At 42.2% G+C, this 15,730-nt stretch overlaps 1 protein-coding gene across 1 annotated transcript; it reads right to left on the bottom strand.

Moving 5' to 3' along the window:
• Positions 1-1,619: 1,619 nt before the first annotated feature.
• On the bottom strand, positions 1,620-8,333 carry NKX6-1 (NK6 homeobox 1). Its single transcript, XM_034770668.1, has 3 exons — positions 7,775-8,333; positions 6,042-6,214; positions 1,620-3,161 (listed from the first exon to the last, which is right to left on the bottom strand). The coding sequence occupies exons 1-3, from the start codon at positions 8,331-8,333 to the stop codon at positions 2,910-2,912; spliced, it is 984 nt and encodes a 327-aa protein (XP_034626559.1). The 3' UTR covers positions 1,620-2,909.
• Positions 8,334-15,730: the final 7,397 nt, after the last annotated feature.

Below are 15,730 nucleotides of genomic sequence, written 5' to 3'. Positions count from 1 at the left end.
TGGGCTTTTTTCCCTATAATTCTAGTTTTATAGTGCCAACTGCAACTGATGGCCAGCTGGGTCTCTGTGTAGAAGTAAATTAACTGGAAAGCCAAAGTCAGTGCTGCAGTCAACTGGAAAAAAAAAGGAAACCAGTACAACATTGCTCACTGTATACAAACCATTGCTCTGTGACACACAAAGTGCGTTATCAAGAGATGTACAAAAGGAGTATTTTTGTCTGATACAGATTTTTTGCTCAGGGTATATAGAATTACAACTGCTCTAGCTTTTGAGGGGAAATGGAATCGGCTTGGAAAATAGAATCGCATGTTTACAAACTAAAATCACATGAGTCCTGGTCTGGGGTTGAATAAACACCTTAAAACAGAAGCAGTTATCTGAGAAAGAAGTTGCTTTATTGAAGCTACTCAAGACTGAGTAAAATGAACAGAATGTAAGACATTTGTGTGGGGGATGTAAAAAAGGCAGCGCGAGTTTTGAAATAGTCACACATTTTTCTCTTCCAGATCTGTTGGCTCGGTGGTGTGGTGCCGCTGAACAAGGGGCTTGCCTCAGTGCTAAGAGAGAGTCATATTTACAACTGTAAAAAGTGATAGATACCTTGACAACGGTGAATGGGTTGTTTGTTTTGAAATCACCTTGTTTTAAGAATAACTGCAAAACTGGAAGCATTTTGACTTGATGCCCTGTAAACAGCTCAGGGTCTCAGAGTCAGGATTTGTATATGTTGTAAAGGTTTTAGGAAGAAGTGAAAATCTGAAGAGAATGGCAGGTTTATGCTGCAGATAGTGAAGCAGCAATTTTGAAATATTCTGAAACCAGATGCTCCACAGTCTCCTTTTGGAAGAGCAGACTGGAATTTAAATGCTATACCTTGGTACCTGGTAAAAGCTGTGCTGGGGAAATATTGAGAGAAATAAATGCACCTTATCATTTAGATTTGTAAAAACATACCGGTACATAAATTCGTCTGGACCCGATCCTAAATGCCTTACTCAGACAAAAGGCCTACTCAATATACAGCGTCTAGCCCTCTATAGTTTAAGTTACGATGTTGCTTCAGGAAAGTGTTTCCCTGCTTTTGTTTAATAATCAAATACCTCATATAAACTGACACAATACTAATATTTTTCTAAATTGCAGAATAACTGATTCCTTTGCTCAACTCTCAGCGTTTATATTTGCTTAAATGCAGCCATAAAAGAAATAACAATAGTTATCCACTGTCTTGATATGGAAATGATCAAAGCTAAACAATGTGTTTCGATTTAAAACAGTTGTATATTGGATCTAATTATTTACTTTAGCCCCCTAGCTAGACTCTTATTAATAGCTTTCTTCCTGGAAAATAGTATATTTCCCATAATAACGTTAACATGTCATCCCTGATCATGGCTTGTGTTGCTTGCTGCTTAAAAAGTTAATACACCCTATATTGGCCTGAGATTAACCTATCTCGGATATAAATGGAAATTATGACTTCCTGAATTCTCCAGAGAGGTTCTACAAAAGGAAAAGAGCTCTCACGAAAAAAAAAACCCAAACACCAGGAATAGCAACTTTATATTTTCCAAATAAACGGTCGCTTTTTTTATTTGTATTACTCTTGAACCTTCTGGAGCAAGTGACATTTTACATAGTTTTTTTTTTAAATGCTCCTGAAAATGAACAAAAGAACCCAAATTATCTTTTTTGTACTGTCAGTTTTATTATTTAATCTCTGATGAGATCAGATTATCTGTACCCTTTAGTCGAGGCAACAAACGTCTTTAAATTGGTTTTAATTGATTTATCTTTTTTTAACAGAAAGTGCATTACATTTAACTGGTCTTGCAAAGGGCTCTTCTCTTTACAAACCGAATTATTTTAATATAAATTAATTAATAAATGTTAAGATGCTAATATATCATTATTATTAGCTTTAAAAAGAAAACAATTTACATTCTATAGTATTATTTATAATACAAAAGAAAACACACTTTAAATTCAATTACAGCATCTAAATGATTTTTTATATTTTCGACTGAAAGTGGTTGTCACAATTCCCACCAGCTACTTTTAACACGCATTTTATTGGAAACGGGTTAAAATAAAGAAAACTATTTAAATTTTCCCACCCCCACCGCCCAAAAAAGTATTTTTAAAAAATACTAATAAATAGCATTAAGGGCGGGTGCAATTTCAGAATGGGAGGGAGTATTCCAGCAAAGACTTCCTCATACTTGGCAAGACATCAGTAGACTGTTTCAAATCTCATAATAGAGGCCCTTAATGGAGGGCCTAAATTCAAATTAGGAGGGAATCAGGGTCTGCAGGAGAAAATTCAGAATAAGCAGCTAAGGTGTGGGAAGAGACCACAAACAAATCCCAGCGTTTATATTCCACAATTCACTATTCAAAAGAACAGATCTTAAAAAAGCCAGACAAGGGGGTGGTGGTGGTGGTGGTGGTGGGTAGGACCCAACCCAACCCTTTCTATTAAAAAAAAGTATTTTACATTTTAAATATTCACAGTAAAGTAACTTCTATAGTCAGTGTGACTCACGATTTATTTACAAAGAGCCTTCAACAGGTTGCTTTAGTCCGCCCAGCAGGAGCTGTGTGGGTGGAAGTAGGTCCCTCCTTCCCCACTCAGCTGCTCTGAAGTCTGCAAAAGAAGAGGGAGCACTCAGACAGCCCCCCTGCGACCCTACAATAACAGCGCCAGCACCTGCGGCCAAGGGCCAGGCGAGAGGAGCAGGGGAGCGCTGGGTTTGCATGTTTGTTTACTCGCCGTCTTTTTCTGCCTCTTTCCTCCTCTCCGTCAGCTGATAAAGTCTAGAAAAATAGATATGTACAACATCTCAGAAAATAGCAAGCGTCCTCCGAGTCCGCCTGGGCCCCGGCCCCCTCCTCTGAAACCCCCTTTAAGAGGAGCTCTCGTTCTCAGACGTGTGCAGGAGCAAGCTGCTGCTGCTCGACTTGTGTTTCTTCAGCAGCTGGGTGATCTTCTCGTCGTCCGAGTTGGGGTCCAGAGGCTTGTTGTAGTCATCGTCCTCCTCCTCGTTCTCCGAGGCCCCCTTCAGCCTCTCGGTCTCCGAGTCCTGCTTCTTCTTAGCCGTGGCCATCTCGGCCGCATGCTTCTTCCGCCACTTGGTGCGCCGGTTCTGGAACCAAACCTGCAGCCGCCAGAAAAGGGGCCCAGCAGCAGCGAACAGAGAGAGAGAGAGAGAAGGGGGGGTTACTGACCCGGGCCAGGTCAATGCCAGCAACCACATCTATACTCTGCTTGTGACCCTCAGCGTCACCGGCAGCCTTACCACCACTCAGGAGCTGCTGGTAGCACCAGACAGCCCGCAGGATTCCTACCAGAGTTCTTGTTATTTCTGCCACCACAAAATTAGTAGCATCCCTAGCACAGCTATTACCCCCACGGAGGTACCAATCTCCCCATCACAGAGTTGTGGTGACTAGTCCTACCATCCACTTAGTCGTATTCATACGACGCTGATCACCACTAGCGAACAGTGATTAGTATTTGTCCCATAGTCAATTACCACAGCAGAGGTATTGATAGTCATTACATAGTATTGTTTTCTTATTTCTACTAGTGTTCATCCCATATGTATTATTACTAACATAGTTATTTATATTCATTCCATAATTATTATAATAGAATTATCATCAAACATACTATATAATTACTACTGTTGTAGCGTTAGTCTTGGTATCTTAGTTATTGCTACTATAGAGGGATTAATATCCACACCATAGTTATTACTATTCTTATTGCTACCGTGTTATTAGTACCCCTGATACAACAGTTATTACTATGCTATAGAATTATTATTGTTATTATGCCATAAGTTAAATTCATAAATAATTATTTTATTACCACAGACATTTAAGTATTCATATAATAGTTATTCACCTAAAATTATTACAATTATCACCATACAGCTATTACTATTATCATATCATGATTGATATTTGTGCTATACTTGTATTATTATTATTACTACCGATTAATTAATATTCATACCATATCTATAATTATTAATATATTAAGTTACCAGTATACATCTCATACTTATTATTATTGCTACCATGGAATGCTTAGTATTTATATAACGGTTATTATCATTGTTATCATTCTAAGCCATTATAATTATTACTATATTGTTGTTATCATCACAGAATTCTTGCTTTTGCTAGCAGAGTTATTATTGGTAGTTAAGGAATTTTTCAGGGTCCAGGCATATTTCAGTTGCTTTTTCTTCTGATGAAGGAGCATTTTGTGCGTTTTTGGTTCACTTGCTTTTGATTTGATTTGATTTGATTTTAAGAGGAGTTTCAAAGCGAGCCGTGGAGACTTTTAAACAAACCTTTGCATACTAATGGGGGGAAGAAATAATTTAACTCCTCTTAATTTTCTGTTAAGATCTACATTTATTCTTTTCCTCCTCTTTCCCCTACTATGTTTTTGCCTGTTCAGTTTGTTCAATCAAAACTCAACTAACGTATCAAATGGGGCATTTGATGGGGCACCATCTCCCATGAAAACATATGCGTCTGTAGTCCTAAATGTAATTCAAGTGAAAAGCAGGTGTTTCTAATGCTCTAAATCTAAATAGTCAAATAGTTAGAGATAAGGCTAACGGGTCACAGAAACTTACTCTGTGCAACGTCATCAGGTTAAAAATGCATTTTTTTTATTGCTATGGCTTTTAAAGATGAAATTACATTTATACAATAAATTAAAAAATAGATTAAAAATGTTGTAAAAGAAAGGAACAATTTACAGGTTGTTTGGGTTTTTTCCTCTCTAAAAATACAAGTCACGAATCCTATTATTCAAAATATAATTTCAGTGTCGCAGAACGATTCCTATACATGGAATGAAAGCATTCATTTGAAAGAAAACAAATCTAACTACATGTCTAGTACACTCACTGACTACACAATACTTTAATCCTGCGCATATGTGATAATAAACATTTTACATTGAATAGTTCTCTAACGTCCCCTCTTCTGTTATATATTTTATCTTAGAAAGGGCAGAGTAAGAGGAGGGGGGGTGTTATTTTCATTGTACGGGCTGTAACAATTTATTCACAGCCATTTAGACATATTTACAGTGACAAATGAGGGTCTCCAGATAACTCTGGGAGAATGAGAATCCATGAAGAGGCCCCTTAACATAGAAACTGTTAAATTTGTTAAAAAGCTGCATAGAGAAATTATCTTTAAATACAATTTCCTGAACAAGAAACACACTGTAGCCAACATTTGCTTTTTAACTTCTCAAAACCGTACCTCTGTGAAATATTTGTGTTTAACTAAAATAAACAGATCCGCCCCACTTTATGCTTGTTAGCTCAATTCCTTTCCCATTCAAGACAAGATCTCTAAAGTTTCAACCATGATCCCAAACACGCGCAAATTTGTGTTTTGCCCTTAGCCAGGTGAACGATATCACATTTTAACTATTTGTCCTAATCATTTCAACATCTAATGACCAAACATTGCATAGATACCGGGTCAGAAAATGTATTATCCAAGTGTTAGCCTTCTAACACAAACTCCACTTGTTTGTAGTTAAGTATTCAACAATATTACTCCTTACCAATTTTTTGGCACAGTAAACATAATATTTTGGGGTCATTTTATAAGAATTCCTAATTTTAAATTATTTTAAAATAAATTACGATTTTAAAAATTATACCATATTCTCATAAATGAGAATTATAAACTGCAAATAATTGCCCACCTAAGTGCCTTTTTAAATATACTTTTAATATATAAAAGGAGCCATCTATGCAAAGGATTTAGCTAGCAATAATATTTTGCAATGGCTTTGTTCTGGCAGTAATGGTGTATGTGCAGAGCATACGTATCCATTTAAGATTAACCTGATTTCAAAGGCATGCGCCTGATTCCTTTTGTTCATCAATATCTTATATCAGGGCTCCTTTGTATATGTATTTTTCACACTCCGCCCAGTCTCAGCAATGTGTGGGCTTGAGTCTCTTATCTAACGTTTGACATGATCATCTCACCTTGACTTGACTCTCTGTCATCCCCAGTGAATAGGCTAGCCTGGCTCTCTCTGGTCCTGCTAAATATTTGGTCTGTTCAAAAGTCTTTTCCAGGGCGAAAATCTGCTGGCCAGAAAAAGTGGGTCTTGTATGTTTTCTCTTTCCGTCTTTATCCAGCAAAATTGAACCTTGATCTGGAAAAGAATGAATGCATAGACAGATATGTTAATCTGTTTATTTGGAAAAGTGCTTAGCTATGAAATTTGCTGTCCAGGGAAAGGGGTTTTTTTCTATACACGGAGGACCAAATTCACTATTAAAATGTTGCTAGGTTCAAAGCGATGCATATCTTTTCCTGACGCCCCTTTATTTTGAGAGTCTAAATTTTGAGCAGGCAAAAATTACTCTCCCACAAAAACGGTAATCGATAAAAGTAGGTTACTATAAAGGGTTCTTCTTGGGGAAAGTTTGTGTATGAACCAAACTCAAAAAAGGGGAGGTGGAGGAGTAGTTGAATCAGAGATATTTCAACTTAAAAGTCCTTTTAGGAAAAATAAAATGAGAAAACTGTTTTTGTAAAAACTTCCCATTATTTATAAGCAATAGCTCGACATTTTAAATGATTTCACTCACTCACTCACTCACACACACACACACACAGAGAGAGAGAGAGAGAGAGAGAGAGAGAGCTGTGAGTGTCTAAATTGCCAACAAGTCAAATAATGCATGTAATATATTTTCATCATTTAACATGTGCTTTCAGGTGTTCAGACAGTAACTGTTTGTTATTGGAAGGATTCTAGTACTGTATGTACAATGATCAAAACGGTTTTAGGAAAGCCAACCCCTTCAAGTGTCTGGCAGCAGCAAATCTAAGCTTGGAACATCACTGTGCTCAGTGTTACAAAAGTCATCAGTAATTAGAAAACCGTTACAGGAACTTGGAAGTGTCGCAGCCTCAAAATAACAAGAGAGAAAAAAGATGAGGCACACACGTCCCGAGTTTATAAAAGCCTCTCTCTGAAAGAACAGGGGAAGAAGGATTTGGCCCTTAAAACTTTTACCCCCAAGAAATCTGGGACACTACAGCTTTTCTTTGCCCTAACAAACAGACACATCTCCTAACTAACCCTTCTAAATTTTTGCAGAAGGTGCCTGCAATTACAGATGGGAGTGAATGCTAACGGGTATACGCCAGAGGGCATTCAGAGAGCATGAAGTAGGAGTTTGTAAGTAGAAAGTGAGAGATGAAGCATGAGCAGGAGAAAAAGTAAAGGCAGCGAAAGCAGCACCGTGCTCCTGAACCAAAATGCAGCGAACAGGATGGTGTGGGTGAGTAAAACAAAACCACTTGTAATCGATTCACCACCGATCATACTACTTCCTAAACAAAATCACTGGGGGCAGCATTTCCCCTTCTCTCACTCCCCAAATAAAAGTGGGTTGGGGGGGGTTAAAAGGATGCACTGAAGTATGGCACGGGCTCAATAAGTTAGTTGTCTCTCCCGCTAACCAGCGCCCTGCAGCACAGCGGCCCGTGGCCGGGTGGGGTGCATTTCAACCGAAGTCTGAGCAACAGGACTGAGAAGGAGGAAGACATAGGGGGGGAGGGTGACCCTGGCCAGTGCCGGAGCTGCCCCAAGGCAGGATTCGGGGGGGGGGGCGGATGTCACCCGAACAAGTGGGGGCAGTTGCCGGTGCTAGGAAAGCCGCCCTACTCCCACCCCCGCCACAGCCGGGGCGGCGGTACTCACGGGGGGTGCAGGCGAGGCGCGCGTCTCTCCAGGGGGGGCTCTGCATCACCCCCGGCCAGAAGATCGGGGTCCTGCCGGGCAGCTCGGCCAGGGGCTTGGGGTAGCGGCCCACGGCCACGGCGGCGGCGCTGGGGCTGAAGTAGAGCCCGGGGGGCGGCGGCGGGGGGCTGAGGCTGCTGAAGCGGGGCAGGCCGGCCAGGAGGCCGGCGGGGGACGAGGAGGAGCCGGAGGGCGACGAAGAGGCCAGGGCGGCCCCGGCCAGGGGCATGGAGGGCCGGCTCAGGATGTCGTTGATGCCGTGCGGGGTGGCGGCCGAGAGCTGCTGCGGGGGGCTGGCCAGGGCCGGCGGCTTGAGGCCGGCCGGGTTGGGGGAGCCCAGCGGCGGGGACGGGGAGGCGGAGGAGGAGGAGGAGGAGGAGGCCGGCCCGGCGGGCAGCGGGTACGCCGGGTACAGCGGGGTCTTCATCTCGGCCATGCTGTGCAGGGCGGCCAGGGGCGGGCTGCCGAGCAGGAAGGCGCTCTGCCGGGGGCTGCCGTCCATCTGCCCCACCGCCAGCATCGCCGCGCCGCCAGCCGCCGGGGGAGGGCAGCGGGGCGCCCGCGGGGGCTGCGCGGGGAGTCCGGGGCAGGGTCCGGCTGGGTAGTGCGAGGGGAGAAGGGGGGCGGGCGGCTAAGCCGGGGGCTTGTCCTGCTCGGAAGGTGCAGGGGGACAGAGGCGATGTCCCGGCCGAGGGTGCAGGAGCTCACAAGGAGAGGGCAGGTGCCCTGCTCGGGGGGGGCCGAGGAGGAAGGACCCGGTGGGGGTGAAGAGGGAAGGGGGAGCCGCAGGAGGCAGAGAGGGGGCAATAGGATCGCGAGTGCGGGCGGGCGGGGGAGTCTGTAAATGCGAAGGCGAGGACCGCAAAGAAGCAGCAGCAGAAACTCTTCCAAGTTGCTGTGTGTGTCTCTCTCTCCAAAGAAATGTTCGCCCGTGGTGCAGAAGGGGTTTTACAGTCTCTGTCAGACCCAAAGTCCTGTCTCAGCCTCCCACACACAGGGGAGGAAGGGGGAAACAGAGTCCTCCCAGCCCCACAAAATATTAAAAAAAAAAAAAACCACCAAGCCCCAGCTGGTAGAGAATGAAGCCAAGCCACAGATCCCCTCTCGATGCCTGTTTGTTTAAGGGAGAGCGGTCAGTTCTCCTCAGCAGCCCCCTATCCTCTCCGCTCACGCTGGTGTCCGGAGGATTGTGCCTTCCTCAGAATAAAACATCAAGTCCGAAGAGGTCTTCTGCTCCTCCACTCCGATCCCTGATCTGGATGCTGCATGCAGGAGAGATCCCCTCCTTTCTCCCGAGACATCAATGCTTTACCATTGCTTCTCTCCCCCTCCCTCCGGTCCCTAATATCTGGTTGTGAAATACAAGTCTGGGGACTTCAAGGAGAGTCTGGCTCTGGGTTTGCTGCTGCTGCTTCTCTCTTCTCTGTCCCAAGCATCACTTCTGTGACTGTGTCTGGTTTGCTTTCGCGGCTGGATCTTCCTTTATTTCCTTCTTACCTTCCTCTCATTCCCCCCACCTCCCCCCCGAACTCCTTGGGCTTGGTTATTTTGGTGTCCTCCTCCCCTCCCAGCTAAAGTCTCTCTCTCTGTCCCCCCACCCCGCCCCTCTGTGGCTGGCTCTGACAGTTCAGATGAAGCTCTCAAAGGTAATAAAACATTTTCATCACTCTCTGCCTCCTTTAGCTAAGGGGCAAGCCGGGAACTCGGAGAGGCGTCAGTCAGCAGCAGCAATCAGAGGAGGGGCCGAGACTGACGCCTCCTCTAGGACCCGGCCCATTGTGATGCCCGGAGAACCAGCGCCGAACCCAAACCCCCGCCTCACTGGCTGATGGGCTGGAGCGGAGAGGGCCGGCCGGCCGAGCCTGCTCATCTGCATATTGACCGCGGCCCCAGCGGTTATAGGGTATGGGGAAGGGGCTGGCAGAAAAACCTGCTTGATGATCTGCTGGGGGTGATGGGAGCCGGACTCTGCTGCGTGGGCTAAAGGAGCTGGCAAACAAAACGAAAGGAGTCAATTTGTGCTTAACAAATAGGGGGCTGGGGGAAGATAAAAGAAAAGGGGGGAACCCACCAGCAGTCATTTCATTTTGAATATTCCTCTTTCTTTCTTTCTTTCTTTCTTTCTTTCTTTGACAGACTGTCTGGTGAATAAGTAAAACAGACCCAATGGCAAGCAGCAGCAGGCACATCACAGGGTATAGATCCTTCTGAAAGGATTAATTAAGTGCCATATGGGGTCCCCCAGAATCGTGCAAATTAATTTGTTGCTCGTTAAACAAACCTATAGCTGCCTGAAGCCTCCTCTGAATGAACTGTGCAAAGCCAGAGTCACCCCCTCACTCCCCATTCAATCGCTTTCATTCAGTGTCACCCTTTCGTTCCCTCTTGCATTTTCACCCTCTCTTGTTTAAGCAGAGGGACCATAATAATCATCACGGATGTGTTTATCCCATATTAGCGGGAGAGGAACTCAGCTTGTGTGTATGTGAGAGAGAAGTTTGGCTTCTCTTCAGGATCCCGTTGCTTATACTTTCTTTTCTGATTATTTGTTTATACTTCGGTAAGCAGGATAACACAAGAGTCAGATTCTAAAAAAAGCAGCAACAATGCAATATATACAACAAAAACTTTTTTTTTTAATCTGAGCCAACTGGGGGGGGGGGGCGTTAGGAATAAATGAACGAGCGGGTAAGTGCGATGTGTTGTTGGCGATGATCTTGTCCCTTTTTAGTAGGGTTTCTCTTACCTGTGGCTGCTTTCTGTTGAGTCTAAATATGCATTATTATAATTATTTTATTATTTTAGTTTAACAATTATCGAATGCACACCAACGTTTTGTTATTTCAGGCAGCCATTCTTAGGGTCTGCCGAGAAATCGTTAAGTCGATTACAAAGTAAATCATCGTGAAAACCAACAAACAAAGTACATATCTAATTATGACCCCAAACTAAAGAATCTGTTGCGGTTAGACCTTGTTTTCCTTGCACCTCCTAAATAACAAAGCGCAGTTTTCCTGGGGGAAACACCGTCAACTTCAGAAGCCTTTGGAGAGGGTTTACTAATCATGCTTTGCCAGAACACTTGTGTTGGTCTTTTTTGTTTGTTTCTGTAGCTTTGTGTCGTGTTCTGTACATCAGCGCGATTCTATTTTTCTCTAGATATCTTCTCGTTCTAGAACACCGGCTCAGTTTTTCACATGGTCATTTGTCTGGTCTCTTGAGTAGTGGCGGTCCGAAGATTTCTCTCCCCCGCCCTTTAGTAAGGAGGAAAAACAACAAAGCTCTCCAAAACAGATAACTATAACAGTTATAATTACGTGTGTGTGTTGGAGTGGGAGGAGAGGTTGCTAAACATGCTCTACAGCCGAACAGTTTAATCAAGGAAAGGATCTGTTTGTTTCATAGGCGGTGACTGTCCCCTTTGCCGATTGATAGATAATAAACATTTCAGTTACCAGATCTGCGGGGCTGGATCTTTCTGAAACTTTCTGGTTCGAAGCTCATCAGACAATCTCTGAATCGTGTTGAGCTTTCTTCTTCTTCTTCTTTTCTTTTTGCCAAACACCAATTTCCCCCTCCGAACCTCTGCTCCTTGGGCCGGGGAGAGGAATTCAGATGAACATCCTTCTCCCACAGCCACAAAAATAACAATAAACCCAGTGGAAACTTGTCAACGCGAGATCCCACATTGTTCTAATTTCACAGAACAGCGTCAATATTTTGTTGTTCTTCTCAGTCATCTGGGGCTGAAGAAAGACATTCCCCATTTGCAAACTTTGCCTCTGAGCAAAGTCCCACATAGAGACAAACAATAATACATGATCATCCTAAGCCATTTGGAAACAAAATGCAGCTCCCGTAGTTAATACCTCAAGGATGGAAGAGAAAAAGGCGTGCTCATTGCAGATCTGGGGAGGGGGGGGGGTGTGATTTGTTCAACTGAGTGAGAATATATTCCCTTCTATTTCTGAATATCCATTATTGTTCACAATTAATCTGGTTTTATTTGCAAGCTAGAGGAAAAAAGATAAATTAAAATAATACTTCATCCTCAGGAAGATAACCTGTTATCACCAAGCTATTACCAGCGCTTGTGTGTCAACCAAACACCCGTCTTTACCCAGTTTAATTAAAACAGCCACACTAACTTCTAGTGATATACAGACAAGACCCAGGTCTTAAATCTGACTTGAAGGGGACAAAGCACTTTTCAGACATCAGAAATTATCTTTCAAAGTCCTTAAGAACATCAAATAAGGACATCTGACAAGAGTAAACATTATAGAAACAAAACCATGCTTGCCAGGTTTGTATTAAAGTTATATATAAATGACCCCCCCCCCGCCTCCCCCATACACACACGTCATTTAACATGTAAAAGTTCAAAAGAAAATCATAAGGAGTTTAGAATGTGGTCGGGGCAACAATCTTTAAAGGGATCTTATATTTTAAAGTAACTGATTTGCATGTTAATTGAAAAAGAAATTAAAGCAGTTTTAGAATGTCAGAGACTGTCAAGTGACCGAAAGAATTAAAAGGTCTGGTTACTTGCAAATCTTCCTTTGAACCTAAAGGAGCTGGCTTTGCGAACCATGTATTTTTTTAGAAATCCTAACTGGGGAAATCTTTCTACCTACTCACCTCTTCATCTCATGTTTTTGATTTTCATGAATCAAAGTTGACAAAGACATATAAGTCGGTAGTGGAGGAAAAGAAGCAACCCCATTCGTGACTTATACCAGAGCTTCCCTAAGACATGGAAAAATAGAGTGCATCTTATGTTTACACCATACCAGACAACGTTTATTCAGAGCAGCTAAACGTATAAACTTTTTGCCATACCCACAGTAGCTCCTATAGTTGCAGCTACAAGATTTTCATTTTGGTATGAGAAATACCAAATTTTATTAAGGCTCCTAGGAATGAAATCAAGGTCTAGAAGTCCTTTTCGTGACTGACAAGCCCCCCTGCCTCCTCCCCACGGTGATTGCTTTTATTCAAAGCATCTTTGTGGAACGTTTAATGTATTGCTGTTTGTAAACAGTGTTCATGATCTGTTTCTGAAGAAGGTGGGGATAAGGTCGGAGCCATTTCTATCAGAAATACTGTCATACATTTACATACTGGGGTATGTAAACGAGTAGAAACCTACAGGTTGCAAAGACACTGTAGGCATGACGGCTTCGTGACAGCCAAACATGGGTATATAACTTTTTGATAATACTTACCTTTTTGATACCAGCATTCTGTGACAGAGGCTGAGCAAAAGCGGGTCACTTATTTAATGATCGCAACGCAAAAGTAGGGAGAAAGTAGTCACGATATCTTCTAAACAGCATCAAGTATCGTCCTTAAACTTCTTACAGCCATACATTATTAAGCTGACTTTAATACAGCCTCTGGTATTATATGTTAGAGAAACGGGGAGGGGAAAGGGGGCAAGTGGACATCTTGGAACAAAAAAAGTGGCGTTTCACCAAACTGAGGATACAGAAGCTCAAGAAGCTTTGGAAATCAGGCATTGTAACACAGAACAAGCCAAGAAAATTACCTGAAGAAGAGCTCTGTATAGCTCGACAGCTTGTCTTCCTCACCAACAGAAGTTGGTCCAATGAAAGATATTACCTCACCCACCCTGTCTATTAGAGAAAATTTGTTTTGAGTTTCAGATCATCCCCTTGAAGTTGTCACCTTGCTTAGGCATTCCCTCCAGCTACAGTAATACACATATTTGCTCACAAGGGGCTGCAGTGGAGCATTTCACTAAATATGTTTGGAAAATATAATCCTGGTGGAATGAAATTGATCTTTAGAAAGAGATAGGTTTTAGATAGCGTGGACGCCAATAAAAAAAAGTTCAATCTAATAGTTCAAGCTCTGTATTATCTTCCTTGAAAGGCAAGTATATAATTTTAATTGTAAATCGAGATCAGATATGCATCTTTATTTTAAATGCTTTTATTGTCACCTTCCTTTGTTGGGGTGAGGGAGGGTAAAGGAAGGAACTAAGTTTAGGGAAGCCAACTAAATTCAATTGTGGCCATGGTGGAGTTTTAGTAATAAACGTACCTTATACTAATATTCAAATATTTTATTGTTTGAAGAGGAAAGCTGGTTTATGCCTGGGCACACAATATAACTTGTATGTTTCTGACAAGCCTCAATAGGAACTAGAATTATCTGAATCCTGAACTGCTGAGTCCCCCTTGTGGGGAAGCAAAGGAAAACAATTAGTAAGCAATAAGTGTTTACAGACATTAACTAATGAAATCTTCACAATGTCCCCATGCAGTAAACTGGTAAATGTTATCATAGGTTATTTGCAGAGGGTGAAATGGAGACAGACAGGTTTAAGTTAGTCAACAATTGCAAAAGTATCTGCTAACTTTGAGTGCCAAACTTCAAATGCCCAGAGGCTGATTTTCAGAGGTGCTGATCATCCACCGAGTCCCCTGAGCTACTATTGGAGTTGTGGGCGCTCAGCACCTCTGAAGAGCAGACTCAAGATGCCTCAAGGTGATACAGAAACTGAGGCAATGTAGGGAACACTTTTGAAAATCTGGGCTCAAGTGATTTTCCCAAGGTCACAGAGCACTTGATTGTCAAAGCTAAGACTAGAATACAGGAGTTCTGGGGTTGCAGGACTGTGTTCTTTTTTCTAGACCATCTTCCAGTAGAAAACTTACTAGCTTTCCTGCTTACAAAATAAATATGTTCTTTTTGTAGTTCTAAAAGGTTTGTATTTCATGTAATTGTGTTACTTTCCTTCTAAAGGATTAGAGTTTGTCAAACTGCATTTTTTTCCAAATGTTATTAAATGTCCATGATCTAAACCAGGAAACTAAATACGTATTTTTTCTTTCTGTGCTTTGCCATCACCATATGTTCTTCCTTGCAAGTAGTCAGTTACTTTTTAAAAGCGACAGATACCGTTTTGGTGTAGCAGAACTGTAAAGCCTGTGAATTATTTGTTGCCTGCCCTAGATACTGAGACAGCCATGCAAGAGGAACCAAGCCAGGAAATCCTAATGTTCTTCTGGGTGCTAATTCCAACTCTTAATCAAGATCTGATTACCAAAAAGGAAGACAGAACATAAAAATGCTATAAAGGTATAAAAATTTTCACTCTTGTCCATAATTCACACTGTAAATGTGTCCATTATGACAGTCACTATAGCAAGAAAATTGTGATGTTGTTGCAAGATTCCTTACAGCAGAACTCCTGCCAATTATGATGAATAATCTAGATCCATATGATAGCTCTATAATGCCCTATAATATCATGGTACTCTAATTCTTTCCCTGCTTCCTCAAAAACATGGAATGCTGAAGAACACTAAAAGGTAATTAAAAATAGTTAATAGGTTAATCACACTTGGTCTTATATTTATCTAATACAGAATACTGATTCTTTAGTGATGTAGCTCTAAAGCATTATCATGAGCCAAGAAAATGAATCAGACATTTAATGGAGATGTGGAAACGGAAATTTTCTTGTAAGATTACAAAATTGTAAGCCAATAATACACTAAAATATAATAAAGTTATCATTAACATTCCATGCATGAATTGCTATCCTCTGTGTCCTTTTTCACTATGTAGATGAAGTTGCTGCAACGTTCTTATATGGGCTGAAAATTATTCTGAATGAAGAAACAAAGGACCAGATTTACCAGTATGCGCTGGCTGTTTTACACCGCTCCAGCCCCAGAGAATCTGCCCCCAATATTTGATAATAGCTAAACCGAGCAGCACCACTTTGTTGGTAAGTTCACTGCAAATCCATACATTTGTCATTTGGAGTCAAATCCCACAATGCTCATTACAGGCTATGAATCAGGGCTAGTTTAGCCAAAGCGACACCCCCATTTGACTGGGCTCCTTTATCTGCAAAGCCCAGACTTTGCAACAGAGTCT

The sequence above is a fragment of the Trachemys scripta genome, chromosome 5 (genome assembly GCF_013100865.1).
Source record: "Trachemys scripta elegans isolate TJP31775 chromosome 5, CAS_Tse_1.0, whole genome shotgun sequence".
Classification (NCBI taxonomy): Eukaryota; Metazoa; Chordata; order Testudines; family Emydidae; genus Trachemys; species Trachemys scripta.
This window is presented reverse-complemented; position numbering and strand designations above follow the sequence as displayed.

Bases quoted from the DNA above. Each gene is read 5' to 3' on its own strand.
- NKX6-1 (XM_034770668.1), bottom strand. From the start codon at position 8,333: ATGCTGGCGGTGGGGCAGATGGACGGCAGCCCCCGGCAGAGCGCCTTC. The intron at 6,215-7,774 runs GTGAGTACCGCC...ATTCTTTTCCAG, and splicing joins GCGCCTCGCCTGCACCCCCC to ATCAAGGTTCAATTTTGCTG. The intron at 3,162-6,041 runs GTGAGATGATCA...TGGCGGCTGCAG, and splicing joins TGACAGAGAGTCAAGTCAAG to GTTTGGTTCCAGAACCGGCG.